Source organism: Panulirus ornatus, chromosome 15 (genome assembly GCF_036320965.1).
Source record: "Panulirus ornatus isolate Po-2019 chromosome 15, ASM3632096v1, whole genome shotgun sequence".
NCBI classification, from domain to species: domain Eukaryota; kingdom Metazoa; phylum Arthropoda; class Malacostraca; order Decapoda; family Palinuridae; genus Panulirus; species Panulirus ornatus.
In genome coordinates, this window is record NC_092238.1 from 27093136 (window position 1) to 27120931 (window position 27796).

General features: G+C 45.2%; 1 protein-coding gene across 2 annotated transcripts; it reads right to left on the reverse strand.

The window, feature by feature from the left end:
* Window positions 1-358: 358 nt before the first annotated feature.
* Window positions 359-27064, reverse strand: LOC139753794 (uncharacterized). Of its 2 annotated transcripts, none has more exons than XM_071670663.1 (6): window positions 26960-27064; window positions 17574-17734; window positions 16463-16585; window positions 12685-12878; window positions 10442-10552; window positions 359-4770 (listed from the first exon to the last, which is right to left on the reverse strand). In XM_071670663.1, the coding sequence occupies exons 2-6, from the start codon at window positions 17718-17720 to the stop codon at window positions 4701-4703; spliced, it is 645 nt and encodes a 214-aa protein (XP_071526764.1). In that variant the 5' UTR covers window positions 17721-17734; window positions 26960-27064; the 3' UTR covers window positions 359-4700. The 2 variants fall into 2 exon arrangements, with proteins under 2 accessions (XP_071526764.1, XP_071526765.1); XM_071670664.1 differs by lacking the exon at window positions 26960-27064 and adding an exon at window positions 25813-25978.
* Window positions 27065-27796: the final 732 nt, after the last annotated feature.

Genomic DNA, 27796 nt, shown 5'->3' on the forward strand with positions numbered 1-27796 from the left:
TACCTGTCTATATCCTAAAAGAATTAATGTCAAGTCAAGAAAGGTAAATCCTAAAAGAACTTCACAGCGAATGAATCCTTTCCTCATCAAAACATACATTTGCCCAACGCTGATCATACCTGTGTCTGATTTATACCTGTAATGAATGCCTCTATATAATGCTGATTTACACCACTTAGCTTAACTGACGTAAGGATAAATGAATAAAGTCTGTCCTAGTGGGAGAAGATGAATAAATAAAGTCTATCCTAGTGGGAAAACATAGATAATAAAACCTATCCTAGTCTAGTAAATAGGTATTTATTCAGCTAAAGTACTTTTTTCTTTATATTCACTCGCTTGAATGTCGAACATGTCCTTTCTACTCACACACACACACACACACACACACACACACACACACACACACACACACACACACACACACACATATACATACATACTCACACACATACAGACATACTCACACACATACACACCCAAACACACATATACATACACACACACTCACACACGCACACACACACACACACACACACACACACACACACACACACACACACACACACACACACATACATACTCACACACGCACATTACTGGCCTCGCAAGTGTTAATTAATGTTTTGATAATGAATTCCTTGTCTGCTTTGTAGGGACACCACCATTTTCAATGTTTAGACATTTAATAAAATAGTACTCGTGTGATTTGAGATAATCTTTACATTTCTACAGACAAACGAAACTTCGTTTTTCTTTTTTTTTTCTGTTTTTTCTCTTTCGTAAAATTCTTGAATCGAAGATTCGTTCAGTCACGAATTATCGCAGTCAGTCTTGGACTAAATCTTCATCTTTCCACCAAGTCATCATAATGACTCTCACATATCCCAGATTTCATTCAGTGTGGACTGAGAGTGTGCTTTCATCCCCTGAAAGAAATTCCACCCACAAGCCAGACTGAGGGAATGAAATTGTCTGCAAGCCGTCAAAGGGGCTTTAATGAAAGAGACTTTTTTTTTTTTTCAATCACATGTGTCCCTCCACTTAAGGTTAATCATCCTACGAACCGTAATAACTCTGTGAGACAAGAGAGGCTGGATGTATTTATGTAACAGATTAGCTCCCCACTTATCTACCTACCTACCTACCTACTCACTTTCTATTTACTTACTTCCTATCTAACCTTCCTATCTACTTACTTATCTACCTGTCACACGTGGTGTTACCCCGATGAGGCACTTCGCCTGATGTGGGTCGTGTGTGTGTGTGTGTGTGTCCCAAGTAATGCGAGTACATCCCGCGTGCTGAGCATAGTGTATGAAGTACGAGGTGTGCGACGTGTTGAGTCCCACATGTTAGGTATTACGTAGTATGTTCCACGTGCTGTATCTTACAGTGTCTATATCAAAGATTATGAATCTCAAATGGTGTATTGTACAAGCTCTGTGTACTGTATACCACACAATATATTCCCTATGATTTATTAGAACATGTTTTGCACGGTATTTCCCACTTGCTATGTCTCAAATCATGTATTTTGTGAGGTGGGCCTCACCTAGTGTGACCCGTTTTGGCACAGGGTGTATTTTAAGTGTTCGATATCACAAAAAGTAATAATCTTAAAGGTGTATTGCACACATCCCACCTGCTGTTTTACACATCCAGTGTCCAGGATGCTGTGTGGCCACACAGTATAATCTGTTTGATGCCCATAGTGTACTTGCCATGCGGTGCATGCCAAACGTCCCTGTGTGGTGTAACACGCCCCTTATGGCTTGTCCTTCACGGAATGTTCATCACTTTGTGACCTGTCACTACCTACTTTGTCACCTCGTCACGATCCCTCTGTGTGACCTTGTCACGACCTTGTTTTAGTGTCCTCAGCATTCCCCACATTCTGAATGTAACATATGCTGTGTCCTTAAGTGATGTGCCCCATGTAGTGTGATCATCTGTCTCACATGATATGCTTCAAATACACTACGGAGGGTTTGTTCCATATCCTCTCCACCTGCTGTGGTGGAGCGGGCATGGAAGGTTTGTTCCACTTCCTCTCCACCCGCTGTGGTGGAGCGGGCCCACTTTAGCCCACATTAGACCCATGTCTCGTGAAGTTACTGGAGTAAGATCTGAAGTTTACGAAGTCTTTCCTCGGTTAAAATATTTCTCGATCTGTTCTCTTTTTTTTTTCCCATATTCCAAAACAGCGACTCGAAGCAGCTGCGTTGAATCCACAGGCCCTTGTGATGCCATATTGTGTCTCTATATTGAATATTAACTTGGGCTTTGCCACCGTGAGGTGAAGCTCGCCATTGAAATGGGGCGAACAAGTTGATGGAGCTTTGCGCGCTCCTTTAAACCTCGTAATGTTCTGTAACGTTTTTGTTCTTTCTCTTGCTTAAACATCCATCCTTTTCGAGAGTTCAAAAGCCCCTTGATTTCATCAGCCATGTAAACAGCTTTGCAGCTTCAAGGGCGTTTCGTGCAGTATTTGTCACTTGTGTTTCTTTTTTTTGTTTTTCCTTTTGCTTTAAGTTTTAAAGACGCTGTTGATGGTGACGTACCGACAGCTCCGTTGATGTTAATGCAGCTGTGGATCCACCGATGTTCTTGGCAGTCAAGATCCCATTATATGCCAGGGAGGGATAATAACGAACATATGTTTGATTATATAGTGTCCATACGTTACTCTAAATACCCCTTGGAGAAAGAGAGGGGCCACTGAGGGATACAGGTGGCATTATGTGGGATATTCAGGTACAACTGATATTTCTTAAGAAACTGTATGGTGATTTATGTTAGATTTTCGTCTATATTCTCTTAACATTATGAATATTGTCACCCTCAAAAAAAAAAAGATAAAATGGATTTTCTATTGTCCTGGGAATCAGTTGAGATGGTTCGTCAGCAGCGCCATGATCGTGTGACGCATTTTCGTGTGTGGCACCTCCCAGGTTCTCTGTATTTCAAGAATACTGTTTTGCTGTTCTTCCACTTCTCGTTGGTGGGGTCCGTGTGTCCCGCGGTGCCGATGGAGGTAGTCGATGTACTTAATATTTCAGCTCCGAGTTTTTTTTTTTATATATATATATCTTCCCACGCGACGTCTTACACTTTTTTTTTTTTTCTTTTTTACGCCATAAGTCGAAGCCACGACGCCTGTGTTGGTGTGCACGCTCGGCGAGAGACATTTTCCTCTTAAGTCTCGCGTCATTTTGTTTCGGAAAGCCAATTTGGTGTGTCTTTAGATCATGACACTTGAAAGTAAGCGATTGGTCCCTCGCCACATCCTTGTTATTGACAGAAATGATCATTAGGTCATGGTGATGGGCGCTCTACTAATTCCCCCTTTCGTGACATTGTAACAGCACACACACACACACACACAGAACACGTCGGAGACCTGTCTTATCCAGAGTAGCTGGTGACAGCGTTCTAGGATTGACCTTTTCGATCCTGGCGTCCCTCACCTTTAAAACGGCGGCGGCTCGAGAGTCGACCGGTTACGATAAGAATAGATAAAAATGTCACCCCTCTGCTGAAACTAGGCGAAAACTGCCCCCCTTAAAAGAAAATGGTGTGACGATGAAGGTTTTCTTTCTTTTTCTTTTTTAAATGTCCACCTTCGTGAGTCTTCTCATAACCATTTAAGTAAGTTATGTAGGTATAAGTGTCGAAAAGACTCACGATTAGATGCGAGAAGTGAATGATTTACACAAAAGGCAGATTGATTTCGATCTTGGGTCTTCTGCAGACCCACCTGGCTACTATGGTCTTATTTAGGTCCTGAGAAGATGTCTACTGGTGTGACGTAATAGTCTCTTCCAGTTTCATGCAATTCTTCAACTCCATCTCTTCCCTATTTCAGTTTGCCTGCTCATCTCTTTCATGGTCTCATAGTCAGTCTTCCTGTTCTCGGTACTTTAAGGTCTTCGTGGTCTTTGTCCTCTAACGTCCCAGGCGATCTTATTCTCTTAAAGTCTCTACTTATGCTCTCTTGTTCGTCCCGTCATGTCATTGGTTTTGTGACTCTGTGGTTTCTGGATCTTTGACGCTTACGGTTTCTTAACTCCTTGTTCCTAGTCTTTGCGGCTTAACGGGTCTCTCCTGTCAGTATGGTCTGTTTTTTTGGTCTTTAATCGTCGTGGTCTTTGATGCCTGTCTTTGGTTCTATAAAATCTTTTCTATTCCCTTTGGTCTGTGAGGTCTCTAGATCTCTAAATCTACTTCAGTTACTCTGGTCTTCGTGGTCTCTGCCTCTCAGCATCTCTCTGTCCTCCAGGGGTCTCTAACTCCCAGTGGTCTCTGGGACTTTACGATGGCAGAGGTCTCTCCCAGTTTGTGATCTCTAGTTGCATACGGTTTCTATTACCCGCTTAAAACCCCTGGTGTACGTCTGGTTTCCGAAGTCTTTAGTTCTCTAAGGTCGTCACAGCGTTTTCTATTATCCGAGATGCTTTGTTCTCTACGCTACCGTCGGGTCTCCGTGGTCTCTCCTCCCTGTTTTCTACAGTCTCTACGATGTCCTCGGTCTCGGCGGTCCCTCGTGCTCGTATCTACTGTGTCTCTGGTCTCTCGTGGTCTTAGTTTTCTCCGGTCTTTATGGTGGGGTCTCATCTCCGTACGGGGTCTGTCTCTTTCTCCCCCTGGCTGTCTAGGGCGTCTTATGGTCTGCGTGGTCTTGTGAATGGAACCATACCTCAATCCTGGTCACTGGCCATCAGGTTGATCTCCTCAAAGATGGTCCGGTAAACCAGCGGTGCTGTATACCTGTTAAGTTTAACATCAGGTTAACACATAATTAACATACATGGCGTGCTTTGAACACGTATTGAACTGATCAACTGACGTCTTGTAGTTTAACATAAGATTAATACAAAATGATGGGATTTCAGCTCGCACAAGATTAATCAACCAGTCTCTTGTGGTCTAGTTTTACGTATGAAGAGATTTTCAACACATACAGGATTAATCAGCCAGAATGTTTAGCTGTTTAGGGGGCAGATGATCACATTGTAACACACATGGGTAATGATGATCGATAAGAGATGCTGTACCGAGCACGTCTTTGCGACAGAAAATGTACGAAAGTATCTAGATAGAAACTGGAACCTGAAGATGTAGATATGTGAGTTGACGAAGAACCATGAGCTCTTCCTTTTGTTGGCCCAACGATGGAAGTAAGGGGTAATTATGGCTGGAAATGACTGGGTGTGGGTATAGCAATAGAAAATGTAGTGATGTCAACACTCTTTGTGAAGTAACCCTCGTTATGATTGTGGTTTTTGGTTGTTATCGTGGTTGTGGTTATGCTCGTGGTTATAGTTACGGTTGCCGTCGGAGCTGTGGTACTGGGTGAGGTTATGGCTGGATGTCTGTGGTTGTGGCCTGCACCACACCGGACAGCCACGGTTGACTGGATCATTTCACAGTCGCCGTGAAGGAGGTTGTAAAACCCTTGGAAATGACCCACTGAATGATGATCAAATCTCCGGTCCCCCTAAAAATATGATTATACATCATCTCGAATGAGATTAATACCCCCAAGTGAACCTGATCCATTGGGAGGGTGTCATTCCCTTATCATTATGATGGCTCATTGAGTGTACTAACTCATGCCCAGGGAGTGATAATGAGCCTTGATGAGCCCTATTCCGCCCTCTAAGTACCTGATGTGATTTCGTATGATAATTTCCCTGATTAGGTACAATGATTATACGTCAAGAAATGGTTAATATATTCTGATCGAGTACAATTACTAATCTCCTGGAGTACTATGCCTTGCCTCTGTAATACTGTGCTACTGTTCAGATGAGGGTCAATCAGTCATTTGCTTATGATGAGCCCGGGGGCGTAATGACAGTAATTAGGATGTATTCCATCATTCAAAGTTATTCTATAAAATGACAGACCTCGTAGAATACCATCATAAACGATTCGATTGTAGTATAACTTGATTCACTCTGGATGGTGCTCGAATGATTCCATTGAGTCTATAATGCTCATGATAACTCTACGTACACCCTACGAACGATTACCCAAATCCTGGTTGAGAAAATGATTCAATAAGACCTAGGACCCTATTCGTATAGAATTCGCCACCATTCATTTGTAGAAATAGGCAATTATTAATAGGTAATTACAGGATAACATATACTACCATATGTGACTGGCAAATACTCAAGGTAAATTAGACAAACAAACAGGAAGATGATAAGAGATAAAAATAATGAACAGGAAGGTTAAACATGAAGGAAGGGGATAGAGAAAACTATACGTATGGATGAGGAATATGAAGATATGAAGAGGGACGAAATATGGCGATGGGTGACAAGGAACTGGAGACTGCTGAAATATAAACAAGAGAAGAGTAACATGGACTGTAGGACGGAAGGATGGTAAAGCAGAAAGAGTGAGAAAGAGTAAGAAGAGTATATATAGAGAGGAGTGTGTGTGTGTGTGTGTGTGTGTGTGTGTGTGTGTGTGTGTGTGGTGGACTACAGAATGTAGGGGGTAAAAAATTAATGGATGATGGCCCTTGGGAATGACGTAAGGGATCAGTGAGAAAGTAGGGTAAGGAGGACGGGGTAGGCGGGAGTAATAAACGGGTCAGGAGGTACTAGGGTTGGGGTAAAGGGGTGGGGGGAAGGTGTTAGGGGAGGGGCGGGAGTCGACTATGTTGAGTTATGTGGTCAAGTGGCCCAAACGGGTTCTACCGGAATTGGGCCCGTGGAAAGTAGCGGACGGATCATGTAATGTATCCTAGCTTACCCTAAACCCAGTTTTTCATGTGCCTAAGACATCTCTTAAGTCATCTATTCATCCCGGACGACGGAATGTAATTTGAGATCCCATACTCCAAGAGCAGAGTTGATAAAGATATGTGATTACATGTGCTAAATGTACGTACTAAATGTAACGTCTGAGATGATCCAAGTAAACAAGACCCCTGGTAGGTGTACAGCTTCTTATTGCTCCCAATAAGGCCCAGCGGCAGCGTCAGGTAGTATCTGTCTGTCTGGAGCGAGGGGGTACATCCCAGCCCCTCAAGACTCCCTCCTCCTACATGTCAAGTCGAGGTTCCCGTTCCGTGGAACACGAGGACGTCGAACGTTGCTTTAAGATGATCTCGTAAACCAGGCTGGTCGAGTGAGGAGGTCCTCGTATGGGGTATCTGACACCTTACTGTTAACGATTCTCTCCTGTTCTCAGACATGCATGGGTTTTCTGAATGGGAAGCTTGTAAGATACGTTTGTACACGGAGCCTCGTTATGATCCTACGCCTGTACCTATATGTTTACAGCGTTTTTTATTTACAAGGGAAACTGTTCAGAAAGCTTTGAAATAAGGATGGAAGTGATGTGGCAAACATATGGTTAAGTGGACAATTGTGTGCCGACCAGCAGCGAACACATAGATTGGGTGTCTCTTCCTCGCATATATGTCTGTCTTGCTTTGCCTGTTGAGAATGATATCTTTCCCTCGTGTTGACGAATTAGTCCACACAGAAGAGACCCACTTACATGCAGTCATGAAAGTATGTATTTACAACTTCAGTACATACCATCCTCCGGAGAGATGGATACATATTCCTGGACGTAAATCAGATAATTCTGTAGGAATGATTAACACAGAAAATGCTAGAGTGATGGAACGACGAACGAATTAACGGAAAAAAAAGGAGAGAGAAGGATTGATCGTCTGAGAGAAGGAATGATCACTTGAATGAGGTGGATGGGTACGTCTGGTATGGGAACAGACTGGTGGCTCAAGGGCGAGTTGAACAAAAAAGGCAGAAAGTACCCGAACGAAATCGTTTCCTTAAGGGAAGAGACGGAGATGTGAGGCATTGAGAGAGAGAGAGAGAGAGAGAGAGAGAGAGAGAGAGAGAGAGAGAGAGAGAGAGAGAGAGAGTATGGCAGTGGGTTCGCTCGCTCACCCGCTCTAGCATTGAGTCCAGGCTAATCATGAGACACGCTATACTTGATGTGAAACCAAGATTATTCGTACCCTACCTGAGGAATTGTGACGTCATGGTGTAACCAAAAGGCCGTGATGTCACACACACACACACTGCCTTACGAGAGTAGCGCAAACGGGTGTAAACAGACTGTGCGGTAGTTTCCAGTGAACCCAGATATAAACTCAAGACTTTGAAGAGAGCTTCGGTGGGTGGAAGGCAAAGAAAGTCTCGATAGTTGACGTCCAAAGCAAACCGCTCTTAGGAGCTTTGACAAAGAGGATTGACGATGACTCTGGCGAGTAGCCCAAGCCTTTTGAATCCCGGTGTGTGACGGCGGTCGTCTATGCGAGCCGAAGACTGAAGAGAGATGGCACCGAATGCCATGATAACGGAACTAAGATAAGGAGACGATAAGAGATGAGGTGGACAGTAAAATGCGAGGAGGACGCCATACATGTATGAAGGGAAGACATGTAAGGGGATGACTCTGGGGAAATCATCACTTTAGACGCGTAAAGAGATGTTGATCTGAAGTTCGTAAAGCGAAGACTAATCGGGAGCAGCGGAGGGCAATCACTGGTCGTGACGCATGAGGGTCCTATGAGGGTGTTGAGACGGAGAGAGAGAGTCCCCTCGTGGCGAGAGATAGAGGGGAAGGCGAAGGGGACGGTAGAAGATAGGGTTGGGCTAGGAACGCTGGCAGCTTAAAAAAATAAAGAGGGGAAAATAACATGCATAAGAGATAAGAGAAGGTAGGGAGGAGCATGGAACGCTGTACCAAGAGAAAAAGAAAGGGGGAATGACGTGTATGATGTGCATAAAAGATGATGCGACGAACCATCAGCACCCACGAAGGATGGGGGAACAGTACTGAAGCTGTATATTGCAGTTCAGTCGGTAAAGAAAACGAGAATCATCAGTTCTTTTTCCCGTAGTGCAAATAAAGACACAACAACTCCTCGGGAGGCTGTGTCACTGAGTCACACTGGCGCACACGTTAGCCACACTCCCGTTACGGCCAGGTCTATGAACGACGTGTTTTGCTTTTTTTTTCCTTCGTCTCTGGACCTGCCGAAACGGGTACGAGATTTATCGTTCATTCTGGTTCGTGAAAGGGTTGAAAAAAAAATATCAGACGCGACGCGCATCCGGAATGCGGTCGGAGGAGGGTTCATGTGGATGTTTTATGTTGCCCGTATTCATGTGAGGATGGCTGTGGGGTCTACCTGTGCTCTGTCACTGGTACATTCATCGGGTGATTGGAGGTTTGAGACTGACGTATCTCATATTCGCCAGGCTGTGCAGGGGTGGGGGACCTGGGTCAGTCCAATGCAAATGATTTGAATAAAAAAGTATATATCTATATGCTTCAGTACCTCGCAGCCTAGATTGAAAAGGAGTTACTGGATAGATTGGATACACCTCTGCTTAGAAGGTAACAGGCAGTGACACTCTTTTGTCCAGTAGGCCTAAAGAGCGACTAGATCTTCCATAATCACAGATAGAAAAGGTGTTCATGATATCTTTACCTCTCCAGCAGGATAGAATACACTTGAATAGTAGTATATTCTTTAAGCTAGTCACCTCAAGACCTTAGAGTAATCATACACTGTGAGCATATGATCTAGTCTCCCACCTTCTCTGCCTGCCAATCTTTCATCCTAATTAAACAAAAGTTATTCGGTTGGTTGTATGAACTTTAGACCTGTCGATTATCAGGGTCATTATGGCTCCCCTCATCAGTGTCAAGTTATAGCCACTAATCCATAAAACTGAAACACCTTCATGAGATTTTTCAGGAACACCATGAGAATTTTCATGATGCTTCTTAGACAGTAACACGCTCTCCCTGCACGTACTGTCCTCACGTATAGGAGTTAATAGCATGAAGACATTACAAAGTGCAACTGGTGTGAATGATTTTTTTGATGGGTCAACTGTGATATATGTCTTTAAACGGAGGTGATCACTGTCGCTTGCTTAAAGAATCTAGGACTGGGTGTGGGAGAGTGTGTGGTTATGTAAAGAATCTAGGACTGGGTGTGGGAGAGTGTGTGGTTATGTAAAGAATCTAGGACTGGGTGTGGGAGAGTGTGTGGTTATGTAAAGAGATGTGTAGTTCTGTATCATTTCAGGTTTATGATGATGTCCCACCTGTAAAACCTGGATGAACCTGGAATTAGTGGAAGTAAGAGCACTCAGCTATACGTGTGTGTGTGTGTGTGTGTGTGTGTGTGTGTGTGTGTGTGTGTGTGTGAAGGAAGTGTGATATACGTATACATGTCTATGCATCTGTTTATGTACCCAGTGAAATCTACGAGCAAAGCAGCAAATAGTGAGTCATAAGAAATAATCTCCTGGTGTATAGATAAAGTAGAAGTTCATAGTATACTTGAGTAGATTCATTTTGAATGTAATGGTCAGAGGAATATTGAAGTCAAGGGAAACATTTACCTATGTACAGGGAACATACATACCTTCCTGGACAGAGTCTGTAGGCCACTTCGCAGGCTGGACCCGTCAACGCCTCCACGACGGCAAGAGCCCTTCTCCCTCTCTCAGATAACGCACCAGTCGGATCTTCCTCCCTGGAGACCCACAGACACACGCACGCACGCACGCACGTGGGTTAAAGACGGTTCCATAACAGGGCATTGAGGCGGAGGGAGAGGGATCAAGGAGGTGAGGTAGCAGGGAGAGTGTTAGGCTCGTAATTGAGTTGGGGGAGAACAGTAGAGTTATTGGCGACGAGGACAGGGGACTTGCTAAGTGCTGGCGATTGTAGTGTAAAGGGAAAGGATGAAGGAAATGACTGGGGGAATCCTCAATTAAATCTACTAGGTCTGAGGAATGGGGTAATTATACTATTAATGAGGAAGATCATCTAAGACATATGGGTTTAGTTAAGCCCAGTAAGAGGGAGTAATAAAGACGTGGGATGATTTGTGACTCATTCGTGGAAGTGAAATGTAATTGGAACACGTATTTAATAATGGTGGGAAGTAAGAGAGATGAGATTCTTAGAATGGTTGGGCGGACGAGTGGGATAACAGGCGAACTCATTACTGACGATTAGAAATAAAGATTAGAGAAGGACATAGAGACTTTACATAGACAGGTGGGCAACCTAAGAAAAAGAAAAGTAGATCATTACCATAGAAAAGATTGGTTTATACAACAAGAAAACGCGAAATGTGCTTGTCACTAGATTAAAATCGTGATGTAAGTAGACATTGTGTATGAAATTAGGAGGTATAGTGACATATTAAGTTGACTCTGTAGTACATGTATATATATATATATATATATATATATATATATATATATATATATATATATATATTCAAATGATATTGATGTATCAGTGCAACAGATCAAAGTACTGATACCTTAGAATGGAGATGGAACAAAACCAAATGTGTATAACATATGTCTCATGGGAGAGAGAGAGCATCTCTACTGCGTAATTTGATATTAATTCGCTTAATACGGTCGTTGGATTTCTGCTCATTGTGGTGAATCGTAATTGGCTGCTCTATAGGGACTTAAGACCATTAATGGAGGGTAGGAGTGGGAGGATAACGAACGGGGATTCTTAATACCTCAGGGGAATATCGTGATTGGAAGTGGATTTGTGATGATAAGAGAGGGATGGTGGGCCTATGGTTTGTGATTAGGAAGGTGGGGCGAGTGGTGGTGCTCAGAGCCAGCGATATACTCTCTCCCTCTTCATCTTTACTGTGATGGTAAGAGGTATAGTGTTATATCTGCTACCACGACTCTTGTTACTGCTACTACTGCTAATACTACTACTGCTACTAACTACTACTACTTTTGCTATTACTACTTGCTAATGCTGTTACTACTGCTACTATTACTGTTACTACTTCTACTATCATTATTATAGATACAACAACTGCTACAACTATCATCACATGTACCATTCCCTCTACAAAAAAACAACTGATACTACTACTACCACTACTACTATTACTACTACTACCATTACTGCTACTATAGCTACCATCAATACTACCACTACCACTACGACTACCTACTACCACTACTACTGCTACTATTATTACTACTTACCATTACTGCTCGTTTTACTTGTATTGATGTCTGAACTCCAGCTACCGAAACTCCTGCCACAACCACCACACGCTAACGTCTCTCATCATCACCACCTTTTGCTGCTACAGCTGCGCCCAGGTACCAGACCACAGTAATACGACACATCACCACAACCGGTATTTGCTGTTACTGCTACAGGTTCTTCGTGGGAATAAAAACACCCCTGGTATTACACGTTCCTGCTGGGGAATGGCCTGCACTGTGTCCCTCTGACCCCTGGTGCGTCTAAATGCGACAAAGCGCTCCTAAAAGGGCCCGATTCTTCATCTCCACCTCAGAGTGATCAGCTGATCCTGAATTGAACAACCACCCCAGAGCGTTCGAGCACTGAGTTCCTCGGAGGAGCTAGAGCGAGTAAACATACAGAGATGTGGGTCATCCCTCTCCTTTTTACAGAACCTGTTGCACTTAAACTGTAATAGGAGAACCTGTTCCAGTTAAACTAATAGTAACTGTTTACCTACTGTCTCTAAACAGAACTAAACAGCACACTAACAGCTGTCACGTGTTTCTCAATATACCTGTTGCTGCTCAAGTGACCCTGAGTCTTTCTATGATCGACCTACTCGTTCGTTCATGGACTGACCTGTAAAGGGCCCGGATGGCCTCTGCCTGCATCTCAGAGATGGGGTCGACCTCCTCAGGAGCAACCTCCTCGTCGAGGTTCCTATCGTTCACCGCCTCGGGCTCCTTCGGGAGGTAGTTATCGCTGGTCCTGGCCGCCACCTCCAGCTCACACAGGAACCTCCGGATGCAGGGCATGAGGTCGACATCCGGCACCTGGCGGGAGGGAGGGAGAGAAGAGAGAGAAAGAGTGGTAGTGGAACTCTCGTGTTCGTAGTGTACAGGATCATTCCCACTCAACCCTACTGTAGAGGAGGATCATCCACGGTAAAGGAGGATTGAAATACAGGAGCGTAAAAGATATTTGCTTTCGTGGACCTCATGTCCATGACAAATGTCAGTACATACTTTCCACCTCCTCTAGGAAGGTAGGAAAGAGCGTGTAAGCCTCACCTTGTGAAATGATAAGCACTTCAGAGAATTGCATCCCGCACACCCTCAACATCCTCACCACATACTCGAACCTCTCGGCCTCTGATGTCGTTCAAAGTATGCTTTGTATTGTGGGTTCTTGTCCCCGTCTCTCGCCAGTCAACTCATCCCATCGCGATCGAATCCTGAACTGTTTATCGCCGTTTGTATTTATATGATTCATAAAGACGAGCTTTATTGACTTTATACTGAGCTCCTCTGTGAGTCTGTTGACTGAGGCCTCCGCTTTTTATTTCTCTGTCATTACATACGCCACATTCCCAGTGGGATGGAAATTCATTCACTGCTGTGTTTCCTTCTACGTACATAACTTCTTGCTTAAATTTCACAGAGCGAGAGCAACCTCTCTCTCTCTCTCTCTCTCTCTCTCTCTCTCTCTCTCTCTCTCTCTCTCTCTCTCTCTCTCTCTCTCTCTCTCTCATATATATATATATATATATATATATATATATATATATATATATATATATATATATATATATATATATATATATATATTCACACAAGCTGGAAGTACGACCTTTTAATCAAAACGTTTCCAGTGTTTTCCTTCCGAACACGCAATTGATTTGAACACCAGATGGAAACAGACAAAGAAAAAGGTAAGGTGTTGTATACAGTCGAATGAATGATTTCCTCTGAGACGTAGGTGATCAGTTGCACACGTATCTTGTATTTGGTGTACATGAAACGTTTGTTTATTCGCCGGGTGTTCCTACCACACCGATACATGAGGATCATGAGCATACTTTAGCTCTGTATTCACCCGGAGCTCTGCCGCTTATCACTGTCATATTCATGCCATCCCGTACTCAGCCACATCAGCTGGTTCTAACACACACACACACACACACACACACACACGGTCGTCCCCCCTATACATTTTCTTTATTCTGTATCTACCAGACAATTGGGGGATGCTCCCAGACCTAATGGAGTCCATCTTCTGGGAGTGAGCTACGCGTCCAATATCAGAGCTCCCGTCTCCTCCTGATATAGACCACATATTTCACCAGCAGCGGCAGCAAGTGCCTCCCCTTCTTCTCTTCCTCCTCCTGAAAACTGAGCAATATCCAGAGCAATAGGGGGTATAACAGCGACCACAATGGTTGTAATGTTACATATACAGAATATCTCCCCTGATGATGTGATTATTACACGAAAGTGCACTTGGGAACTTTTCGTGTTTCATTTTCCCCGTGGACTCATAGGAATATATATATATATATATATATATATATATATATATATATATATATATATATATATATATATATATATATATATGCCCTGATACGCGCATCAGAACCGACGTCAAGCAAATCTCTCGTCAAATAGAGACAAGGGAGAGGGATATCCCGAGCGAGTCCGATTCAGTCAAGACTCGCGCGACCTCGTTTGTCGTTCATGTCCTCACCCTCACCGCCAGCAGTTAATGATGATGTCCCCCGGGGGGGGGGGGGGGGGGGGGGGTGAGGTGGTGTTGCCACCCCCCCGGGGCAAAGCATTCCTTTCATTCCCCTCCTTCCCCCCCGACGCGGTACTCCTGTAACGAACGCTTCACCGAGACTCGCTCTCCTTCATTCGCTCTGCTCCGGAATTCGCGTCGTCCCATCCATTCACTATTCAGTCTCCCATCGCAAAAAACTGCCTCTCTCTCTCTCTCTCTCTCTCTCTCTCTCTCTCTCTCTCTCTCTCTCTCTCTCTCTCTCTCTCTCTCTCTCTCGCGTTTCCCCCCGGACCTTCAGCATCCACATCTTTGAATATAGCATCTTAGTCTTATATATATATATATATATATATATATATATATATATATATATATATATATCAGAAGTAATGGTGGTCCCGTCACCTCGTGTGTGTGTATGTGTGTGTGTGTGTGTGTGTGTGTGTGTGTGTCTATGGAGAACATTTCCCTCCCTCCCTCACCAGCTGCCTCGCTCAAGGGCCTTTTCTTACCCTCGAAGATTCATGACAGATCTTTTCTCGTTGCTGGAAGTGGTTTTGTGTTTCATCCCCTCTGAAGACCCTGTTATATAGCTTTTCCTCTTCCATAGCTGTGTGAAAGAAGAAAGAAACGTATGTAGTTATGTGCTGCTGGGGGGGGGGGGGGGGGGGGACGGAGGAGATAGAATTCTGCCCACGTATCTCCTGCGTGTTGAAGAAGGCGACGAAGAGTGGCTGGAAAAATCACCTCCTCCTGTATTATCTTTACGAGAGAGAGAGCAAGAGGAGAAGCCAAGAGAGGATTTCTATATTTTTTTCTCAAAAGCAGAGTTGTGCGTTCGTGATGCTGCTTCACCAAGGCGGGAAAGGTGAGACTGTTTACGAAAGCAAAGCTGTTCCAGTATGGCAAATGATTACGTGGACACCGCTTCGGAGGAGCGTTAAGTGCGTCTGCCCCTCGTATGGTAGGGTGCATGGAGACCCCCTGCGTCTGCCCCTCGTATGGTAGGGTGCATGGAGACCCCCTGCGTCTGCCCCTCGTATGGTAGGGTGCATGGAGACCCCCTGCGTCTGCCCCTCGTATGGTAGGGTGCATGGAGACCCCCTGCGTCTGTCCCACATGAGGCAGAGTGTGTGGACCAGACGGTTGATCGCAGAGTGGCTCGACGCCCGACAGAATAGTGACGCGGATTTCCTCGAAATTAATTGGGGGACAGATAATACTAGAATCGGATCAAGAGCAACCGGTACCCCCCCCCCCCCCCCCTGCCTGTTAATTCCGTGAGCCAAGCGAAAGTTGCGAAAGACATCTTTTGGTCACAATATATACCACTTGAGTCACAGATTCGTTCAGTGTGAGCTTTATGGCGACTCAAAGTTTAGATCTGTGAATACATTCCTTTTTGCAGCTACTTCAGTGTAGGTGGAGGATCATGACAGTCATACGAACGCCAAAATGTAGGAGGATGGAGAGGGTGAATCCAGCATCGTCCCGCGTTACCGGGAAGAGGGTAATATAAAAAAGTTTCTGTTTGCTATTCAAGGCTTGTCAGTGGCAACAAGTCCTCACAGGCTAAAGCGTTTGCAGCTAATCCTCCATCGTTGAATGGTTTCCCCTTTGTTAAATTCCCACGCGTTCAACCTGCCTCACATCTCGAGTGAATGAGACTTTGAGTGATAAAGTACCCGCACGTTCAACTTGTCTCACATCTGTACTAAATGAGACTCTGTGTGATAAACTGCCTCATGTTCACCCCTACCTCCTATCTCGAAAGTAAACTCGACCTCTTGACGTAATCATGTCTCATTCCCTTTAACTCACCCTATCTCCTCGAAGAGTATATATAGACAGCACTCACCTGATAGAGGGTGCTGTTGTCGAATGCGCCAATGTAGTTGGTCGATCTTTTGCCCCTGATGATGCTGGAGAAGACGTTGTTCATGTTGATGGGGAAGATGCCTTGTGTCGAGAGCAGCACCAGCTGTGGGGGTGGAAGGCCATGGGAGGTATTATCATGCTAAGGAACATTGAGGTTTGATCCATTTATCTGGTGAGTTTCATGGGAGTTGCAGTATTTGGTATCAACAGAAACACAGCAAATGTCATTGATATTTTGATATCATTGAAGGCTTGCGGTAAACTAATGCTTAAATGAATCACTCTTAAGAGAGAGGCAGGAGGGTTAAGAACTGGGAGCTGACATTTGTCCGAAAGGTTTCGAATCGTTTTACGAAAATATTGCCTATCAGATGTAAAATATACTACCCATGAGCTGTGAAGCCGCTTCATAGTCAGGACGTCATGCACAGTGATAATAACATAAATAACTGCTTATTACTTGATGATTTTACGGTGATACAAACACTGTCACCGGAAGAGAAAATTACACACATCAGACTTTGTCAAGACTTGAGAACGCTAAATATATCCAAGTGTCAAGACGTGGAATGTTCCTCTTCCCTCTGTCTCCTCATCTGTGAAGGTCGATTGATAAACAGGTCACATCTCAGTGTGTGAGTGTGGCACGGTGAGACCGCTACACCAACACGGCTCCTGATTGCCATCTAATATTCAGCAGAAAGTTTTTTTTCCTTTGTTGTTTGACGTGAGCCTGTCTTTCATATCTTCTGAAAAAACCCCACTTAATGGTTGATAGCTATAGATGAGTGAACAAGCAGGTAGTTACCTTTAGGCATGTCCTAATACGTATAGAAATAAGGGGTTTTGTACATATATATACACGTATAGTGTCTTATGATATTATCACTAAAGGGTATCGTAGTAGCTTTACTGAGCAGGTATTTCATAAAGTATGTCACTTTTTATCTCACCCTCTACGAGAGTCGTCCAAAAAGATTCTCTTCACCCTCATCAACACTCACCCTCGGGATCGTCGCCACTTACCTTGGTGCCCCAGGGGTTGACCCCCAAGCCACCTTAGGGAGCTACTGGTTTGGTTCAACACTCACCTTGATTAACGTCAGTATGACGATAAGGGCTCCCGTCTCGTCGAGAGCCAGGGCGTTGCTGCCCATGGAGACGAAGGTGTAGGTGACGAGGGAGGTGGCCAAGGGTACCACCACCCCCACCAGGAAGAACCACAGCCACCGATTCATCTTGCGTTTCACTCCTGCAGGTGGAGAACAGTGGTACCTTACTGTCCTAGATATATTGACTGGTTAGGGAGGATGGTTGTGAGGTTAGATGGGAAGTGATTATGGCTGGTTACGAAGGTGAATGATTAAGATGATGTATGCGATGATTCTGAGGAAATGATTCCATGATCAAGCGGTGAGGAGATGGTGTCGTTATCAAACAGTCGACCGTGGCATTCCTCAAGGTTCGACCCTATCGCCTACACTCATTCTTTTCTCCGTAAGTGACCCATCTTGAGCCTTTCAGCCTATTCGCTCGTACCCCGATGATTCCACTTTACATACTTAACACGACAGTTGGCGCTACTTATGCACTTGGTGATGAGATGTTAAAGAAAAAAACAGGAAACATTTTCCTAAGATTTTCCCAACACAATCAAAACTAAAGAGATGCAAACAGTGGGTGAGTCTGGGAGAACATTATAGGAAGTCTTGAAAGCCTCTGGGACCCCACCCACTGCAAAGAGCATGGAAGGTCATAGCGTGGAGTGTGAGTTTCCATCTCTCTCTCTCTCTCTGATTGCGATTTTAAGAAGAGAACCTCAGGCCTCTCTGCTTTGCTTCAGTCCAAAAAAAAAGAGAGAAAGTTGATCAAATCCGAATTATTAAGACTCGAATTGCATTTCCCAGTATTCAGGCACAAGAAAAGTACGTTCCACGTAGTAACAATATCGCTATTGTTCGGTCCTTCCTCTGTAAGAATTTGGTTATGAACAGGCAGCAGTCGATTGGAATCACATGCACCTTTCACCTGCAATATTACTCTTTTACATTTCCGATTCGTGTGCCGTTGTCTGAGTCGGAAGGAGTTGAGTACTCAGACTGTTCCAGTTGTCTGACAGCCTCTGAAATTTTCAGTGAGCTGAGTTCACTGCAATAGAGGCATTACATATCTAAGTCACCTATATTTGTATAATCTTTTGTGTAAGATTACCGGTATGTTTTAACATTATTTTCCATTTCCGTTCTCGTTAACGTACATAAGCTCACTACGTTTCCCATTGCGAAAGGTGGAACCTTTAGTCTCGTAAGGATTATGTGCCATCACAAACAACGATCGAGTTGGCTTAATTCTGCACGTAAGTTTGCTTCTTATTTACGTAAAAAAAAGAGAGAGAAAATAGTAGTATCAGTTTATATTTAAAGGAAAGAAAAAAGGATCAGATGCTTTGATCGGCTGGAAAGTCTGTCATTTATACAACGGACGGCTCATCGCAAACGGGGGGAGGGGGAGAGAGAGAGAGAGAGAGAGAGAGAGAGAGAGAGAGAGAGAGAGAGAGAGAGAGAGATACGCGCTGAGGGTGGCAGTGATTAAATGAGCGTGGAACGATGTGTGCAATATATTCCGGCGGCTGTAGAGTTGAGTTGGTCGGCTGTGCAAACGCCGAGTGGAGAGTGGAAGAGTGGAGCCTTTGGAGCAGGTTAATGGCGGAGCATGTATGAAATTGACAGAATCTTCTCAGTGACTCCCTGAGCCTTCTGTTATATATATATATATATATATATATACACACACGGAGGCGTTACCAGGCTCGCCTCTTGCAAGATGTTGTGCCGCGAGTGAAAAGGCACGTTGGCGAAGCTCCTGCATCATTGGGAGTGCAATCTCGTCGAAGACCTCCTGACTCCAGAGGAGTCTACATTCTCCAGCTACTGATAGTAGCGCAGCCATCGGAGAAGATCCTTGGGTAACACCAGGATCCCTTCCAGCGATAAACAGTTTCCATAAGGATAAAGAAAAACAAAAGACTGTCATTAACAACGACGGTGGATTACCTACATTAATATTCGTAACATAACGAGCGTCTCCAAGAAACAAGAGACTTTCATTTGACTGGCAGTCCCGGCTCTCTGGGTTGGATTCCTTCCTTATTAGCCACGTCATTATTTCAGCTGATGAATGTCTTTGTTCCCAGGGGTAAGTGATATCTAATAATGCTTCCCACTCGGCCAGTCGCTTATCCGGCGCGACGTGCGTCATCTGCTTGACATCAGGGATTTATTTGAAGCACGCATGACGTCATCTATTGCGCCAGTGTGACGTGGGCAGGTTCGTTACCAAAGGGGGGAGGGGATGCGTTTTATTATTCTCCTTCCGTTTCAAATGGTCGCTATAAGACGAGGCGATTGGCGAGTAGAGAGAGAGAGAGAGAGAGAGAGAGAGAGAGAGAGAGAGAGAGAGAGAGAGAGAGAGAGAAGAGTCGTTTTCCGTGATTCCTTGTCATAGTATATGCGATCTATGCCGGATTACGATACGAAGAGATACAGAGGAATTCGAACCGCGACCCACCGCTGGGGACCTGGCGAGGCTTCTGATCGTGTGGAGGGCGTCATCGGGTCTGTCATGACCCCGCTCTCGACGGGAGAACCGCGATCTCGGTTTCCAAATACACGGCGTTGTTATTAGGGTTTGAAACGAGGTCAATGGCATGAGTATTATGGTGCGAAATTACCGTGGCCATCCACGGTAATTGGCTTACTGGCTGGTCACAGACGACACCGCGTCCTCCTCGATCATGATGATTCGTGGGTCGAATTGAGCCGAGGTATAAGCCTTCAAAAAGCCTAGCTGGGCATGTCCCCCGGCTGTGGCGCTCTCCTCAAGCCGAATTTGGCACTTGCGTATCTACGAACAGGAGGAGGAAGGATGAACGGCTGGGTGAGCTGTGCGCCGCCTGTTTGCGCCGGAGGGGTTGTCGAACCCTGGCCAGTGGATTAGGTGTGAGGAGCATATCTACGTAGCCTACGAGGAAGGATAAGGGTGAATTGTATCTTATATCGTGTATAGAGCGTGCTGAACGGGAAGGGAGTTATACACTCGTGTGTGTGTGTGTGTGTGTGTGTGTGTGTGTGTGTGTGTGTGTACAGACTCTGACCTCATACGCTTTTGTGGACTTCACCATCACGTTAATCTCGAGAGATTTATTTTCTCTTGCTAATTCCCTCAACCAAAGCCTGTATAATCCGGTTGTATTCCATCCACAAAGGGATTAGTGTGTGTGTGTGTGTGTGTGTGTGTTGGCCAACAGAGTAACTGGTTACTAACATTACTCGTAGATATAATTGTTGTGTAGATACGGCAGTCAAGAGCACAACGCAGACAGAACAAGTTCAGTATAGCTGATGTAGGGATAGATGAACATGATGCTGCCTTTGACAGATGGTCACGTCTGTGATTTTACTTACAGCTTGAGAAATACACAATGGAAATCTTTTATTGAATTCCACACACACACACACACACACACACACACACACACACACACACACACACACACACACACACACAGCGGGCTGGCCGAGTGAGGAGTCCCGTAGGAATGTGGGCGCCTCCACCCCACCTGACATCTATATATAGGTGTTACCGGACTCCACCTGCGAGTGGTTGCACTGTGAGCGAGAGGACATCTTGGGCGTGGTTGCATCATCGTCATTGCACGGAACTTGGTGCATTCTTCTGTCGGTACCTCTCGCTTCGGTGGAGTCCATCATTCCCCTGCTCCTGTATGGAGTGCAGCCTCGAAGCTGCAAGAGCCCCATGAAAGGGCTCCTGGTGTTGTATGAAGATACATACGCATATTTATACTTGACCGCCGCTTCCCGCTTTAGCAAGGTAGCGCCAGGAACAGACGAAGAAAGGCCACATTCACTCACATCCATTCTCTAGCACGTATGTTGACGGGAAAATGATTTGACCCCGTAGCTAGTAATAATCCAACAGTCACATATGATAAGAAAGCACATTGATATCCCCTGTTGCCTGCCACGACATGCCGCTCACGGAGGCACGATTCGCAGAGCGAACACGATATCTTATTATTCCGGTCACTAGACGAAAAGAAGCATGAAGTGCGAGGCAGTGAGAACATAGCGAGCACAGACGTTGTTTGCCGGACAGTGAGTGGCGCGACATAGCGAGCCAAGAAGAGGAGGTGCTGTCTAGTGGCAACGGAACAGAGAGAGAGAGAGAGAGAGAGAGAGAGAGAGAGAGAGAGAGAGAGAGAGAGAGAGAGAGAGGAGAAACTGCTGGATGATGACGATGACAGAGATCACCAAAGACTGGCTGGCTGTTAGGGACACTGCCAACCAACACCACAGGAACCGCTGGCTAGAGTGGTGAGGGAGGCAGAGTGCGCGTGATGGCCTACTCGCCTGTGACCGGAGTGCGATGCCAGGCACAACCAGGCAGCAGCGGGTGTCGATATATAAATGCTGGTCATCCCTGCTGAATACAGTTATCACTGTGGTAACAGGGGAATACTGATGATAAGTCCAGATGGGTCAGTGACCAAAGGAAGAGCAAGGAGCATAAGTGGGGCTGTGTGAAATAGAAATCTGTGATGTATCTGTGAACACATGAAAAATATAAAGGAGAAAAAAAAAAAAGCGGATTACATTGGAGGACGTAATGTAGCGTATCTGTGAACAAAGCAAATTGGAAAAAAAAAGTATAGAAATATCAAATATAGAACAATGCAGGATTTGACGTGTGTTTGATCTCTGACTGTAAAACACTGATGTACTTTTTTATATCTGGCTGGACGACGCACGATCATATGCCATGCCAGACAGCGTTGCTGGAAACCCTGAATTACCAAAAATAATTAGATAAAAGGAGGGGAGAGAGGAAATTTTGACCCACGTACGAGACTAGATACGCGAAAAAAAGCGTGTCTAAGATGACAGTGAAAGCTTGTGATATGACGAGTATCAACGACTTGGTCTTATGATGGCATCTGTGTGATCAAGGGAGCTATTCTTAATTCCACCTTCCACACTGGATGACTGACTCCTAAAGTATAAGTACAAGGTAGAGAAAAGAAGATTTGACTCCAGACATAACGTGACTGAGCCGAGAATATACCCAGATTACGATTTCTATCAACAAAACAGGTGGGAAGAAACATGAAAAAAAAAAAAAGAATCGCCAGCTTTCCTACGTATGTTTGAGGGAGATGTACCTCAGTCTCCAGTAACGCGACACGTGTAGAAAGAAGACGCTGATATGAAGCACATGTTGTGCTGTGTTTGTAAGGAGAAGCAGCGAAGGAAGACCTATTTATAAAGCTAATCTCAGACGTCACTGGAACTTCATCAACCGAAGCGAACAGATCTGGGCAAGGCAGCAAAAGCTTCTGTTAGACTTCCTCCTGATTAGAAACCTGTTTTAAGTCGTATAATGCGACACTCTCAGCACCTTGACTGAATCGTCTCTTGTAACTGAAGTTTAGATCTTGAATTTGCCTGTAAACAACGACTCTGGTATTTATTGGCAGCTTTTATTTGGAATAACTTCTTATTTCTCGTGTAAATATATATATATATATATATATATATAAACTACCACAACGACATTATTTACTGCTGATCTCTCGCTCATTATAGAGGACACGTAAACTGGATTTTAATTACTTAAAAGAAAAACAAAACAAAAAAAACACGAGAACATTCCGTCTGTCGTCACTCACACTAGGTCACCGTCGACCCCAGGGCACTAAAAAGACGTCCTCTTGCCCGGGTCACCGCACGAGGACTGTAGCTGTCCTCACACGGGTGACCTCATCCAATCCTCATTACTCCTGGCGTCTCACTTGCACTGAACATTTTCATTTCCTGACGACTGAGATGTGATAAAGTGCGATACTCTCGACTCGATCGCACGATAGGTACGAAAAAACGTCTCAACGTACTCGAGGATCCGGGATTATAGAAGTGTCAGCCTACTGGAGGAACCGGGATTAAAGAAGAGTGTCGGTGTGAGTAACAGTACGACTTGATAGGTCACCTTTTGGTGCGAGCGTGTCTTCGTAAGGATCACGTTGCTCCTCCCAACACGTCCTCACTCCATAGGATTCCATCATTCCCCTGCAACTTGATGCATGACCCCAGTACCCCTCTTAAGAGGCGCCTATAGCTTCAGGGACGCACTGTCGTCTGTGGCAGGGTGAAAAAGGATTGAATCTCCTTTTGAAGTGAGAGGTTCTTCAACGAGATTGTGCTCCTGTGACAAGATCAAGAAGGGTAACTTTTGCACTCGCTTCGTAACCATCAGCATGTGCAGCTCAATAGCATCTGCCCTTAATCATTTCTTCGTAAGGACGGGATAAGGAGAGAGTGATGCCGAGGTACTGCTGCTGCTACTACTTCTACTACTACTACTACTACTACTACTATTGGTATTTTTTTTCCATAAAGGCAGTGCACGAAGGGGGGGTAACTCAGAATTGCAGGCTCTGAGAGGGAAAGAGAGAATACGTAACTAGATTACAAAAAGTTGGGAAGCGAATCTCTGAGCGTCCTCTCCCCTCAACCCCACTTGCTGCTGGGAACAAATGGCACTAGATTAGGTTAGGCATCTCTTGCGAGGCCAGACCAGAATTTAGGGGAAGCAGAAACAGAGGCAGTGAACGCCAGCCATGAGGGACGGAAAGGACGAGGTCAGCACGTGGCACGTGTGAATGGATACACGCTAAGGGACACGGTCAGCACGTGGCACGTGTGAATGGATACACGCTGAGGGTATACCAGGTGTGTAAGCATTGACTGTCGCTGATGTGCCGCGCCCGTGGCCCGTGGTAGTCCCTCTTGACGCCTCAGTAACCATGCCCTTTTACGACAGCCTTTTAAAAACTGTGGCTAAAGGCGCCCCTTGCCACGGTCATGCTGTTGTAACTCCATTCAGGTTAATCAGAAGACCGTAACAACATAACAACTGCTTCATTATTTTCCACTCATCTCCGCGTCAGAGACTCCATGTTAAGAATTCAGACCTGCAGGTTGTGAGGCTAGATTTTTGCGCTTCAGACACCTGGATTCTTCGTCGCTTGTAATCGTAGCTTGTCGGAGAGAGAGAGAGAGACACACACACACACACACACACACACACACACACAGAGAGAGAGAGAGAGAGAGAGAGAGAGAGAGAGAGAGACAGATGTTCCAACGTAGACGTCAAGGTTCCCGATCACCTCGTCAGTCACCGAGCAAGGATAGTCAGACGTAAGATTAACCCCGGCGTCATGCCAGAGGCCGTGGCATCAGGCGGGAGGCTCCGCCTCACTCGTCGTGAAGCTCATGTTCCCTTTGGTCTGGGTGCTGTTTATGTCATCTGACTCGACGGAGGAAAATGAAGAGGGATCTTTTTTTTTTTCAAGCCCTGAGCTCATACGAATATCTGATATTTAAATCTAATATTGTGCTCCAGAGCCACTGGATACATCTGTGTAGGGGTTTTCCCCCCCCAACGCTGGCCTGAGGCTATCACCCAATCATTATTCATAAGGGTTAATTGTATTCTCTTCAAGAAGATTATCTCTTAGTCTTTTTTTGACAGTTATTTCCCCCTGATCGAGGACCAGGTCTAGTTGCTTCTCCCTCCATACTCCACACCCAAGCCACGAACACCATACATCCCTCCTCCCCATTCCACAGCCTACAGTCAGCCAGTTCAACTACCAACCCACAGAAACCTCACTCTCAACCTACCACAAATCCCCTACATCGACATTCTACAAACCCCCCATAACCATTCTATTGCAACCTAGACATCTATTCACCATACTGCAAACCCCATGGTCCTCCACAGTGCCAGCCAACAACCCCTCACCGGTCTTGTATAACCTCACCCCTCACGCTTCTAATCCACAACCTCCACACTGCTAAGATATAACCTCCTCAGTACCTCCTTGAAATTCCACACTGTCAACCCCCAGATTTCCCCACTGGTCACCCACAGTCCCAAATATTGCTGAGCTATACCGATCTCATCTCCCGCGCTACATTTATCATCCCACGTCCCATGTACTACTAATTAGACGTCCCCTTAGACTCATAACTCACAATCTTATGACTGCCAACTCATAATCCTCACACTTCTAGCCCATGTAACACCCCACTCTATCACTCCATAATCCCTCTTGGCACCGATAGCCCACAACCTATTCAGTGCTGGCCCACAACTCATCCCCACCTCCCACACACACACACACACACACACACCCATACCACAACTAATTCATAACCCAACACAGACGACAGGACAACAACCTCTAACCTGTTATGCGTCACGTAGCGGCCACAGGCGTTACTTGCTGTACGTAACTTAGCACCAGCAGGTGTTACTTGGAATGCGTTACGTAGCGAGAGTAGATGTTACTGGACGTGACACGTCATGCAGCAGCAGCAGCGGATGTTATCCCTTCTTGGGCCAGGAGACGACTGAAACCTGTCACCTTGTGAGACTCGAAACCCGTCCACATCTGGGCCAGCGTAACAGGTCTACTCTCTCTCTCTCTCTCTCTCTCTCTCTCTCTCTCTCTCTCTCTCTCTCTCTCTCTCTCTCTCTCGTCGTTTAAGGGTTTTGATGATTGGTTGGTTGGTTGACAGGGGCGTGTAAGGGCACCTGTTCCGTGCTAATCAGTGGTCAGGTGCTCTACTTGAATTCCTTGGTGTGTATGTGTGTGTGTGTGTGTGTGTGTGTGTGTGTGTGTGTGTGTGTGTGTGTGTCTGTGTGTGTGTGTTTATGCTTACATAGGTGTAAATGCTTGGTACATATATGCAAGGTTAAGAAGATGGAGCAAAACGAGCATGAATTTCTCTCCCAGTAAAAATGCAAATAGTAGCCACACACACCCGCACGCGCGCGGGCTTCCGTGGTGTAGTAACTGTTAGCTTTGCTGACCACGATTCTCGATTGGGCCCGTCCGGGTTCGAGTCTTGGGAGTAACAGTCGGCCCGCAGCCAACCCAGCTGTTCATCCTCCCCTCAGAGCTGGTCGATAAATGGGTAAATGGCCTAAGCTTAGAGAATATATATATATATATATATATATATATATATATATATATATATATATATATATATATATATATATATATATATATATATACCGTTGAGAGGCGGTAAAAGGCGAGTGTAAAACTCTCCTCCCGTAACACATGAATGATGATCTCTGATCACTAGGGATGGCGTTCACCGCACATAGAACTCCCTCCCGGCGCTTTACAAATAGATGATGACAACAGGCTTTTTCCACATGAAAAAAAGACTAATACGCCACTTGACAAAAGTCACTCTACGACGGGAAGTGAATGATCGTTTTTATGACAAGTAAGACGGCCGTTGGAGCTAACGTAGAACGAAATAGATAAGTAGATCGAGGAGTCTTTGTCCTGCTTGCTTGCTGTAGAAGGACCACATACCTGAGTTGATGTCTGTCCTGGTGAACGTAAGAACATTGATCTCCGGAGAGAACACCAGCGTTAACGGGGACGCACTGGCTACTAACACCGCCCGTCAAGGTCAGGACGGGGCCTGTGCGTAGGAAGGGGTGCCTGCCCCTCCCACAAACCTCTCCTACCCTCCCTGCCAACCACGTCCCTCCTCCTCTCCTCCTCCTCCTCCTTCCCCACCACCACCACCACCTACTTCCCTCCCAGTAACTACCTCCCATTATTCAAGTACCTCATTCCCTCCGGGTCCTGGACGCGCCTATTCTTCCTCCCACAAGAGTGAACCCTCCCTGAGGGCTATGGCCCAGTCTGTCCTCGGCGTCTTGTGTTAAGGTCCTCCCCGGACGACCTACAGCGAGGAACGACCAACACACACAGAGGACCCGGGTCGGTGCACGTTAAGAGTCAGCTGTCTCGCTAATGAGAAATAATTATGCAGCTGGTTGACTACGACTGGACAATTTGCCGTAATGACTCCAAAGGGAGGTGACAAAAATGATTTAAGGAGGAAAGGCAAATCATTTTGGAATAAAGGCACCGCCTCTTCGTTCGCCTTTTAGGTTTCTGTCGTTAAAGAAAAGTTTAGTCTTAAAGCCAATTTGCTAATGACTGTGCACAGTTCGGGGCCTCCATAATTCGAAATCTTTTACGCATTTTCGAATTAATTCTTTTCATTCGCGGCGTCTTAGAATAAGAAACTGATTAGACCAGACCGCGTAAAAAATTCTGACCATGTTTATTTTTCTTTCATCAGTCAGCCACGCTACAAGATTCTTCCCGGCATTTCCAATTAGAAGAATTTCTTGA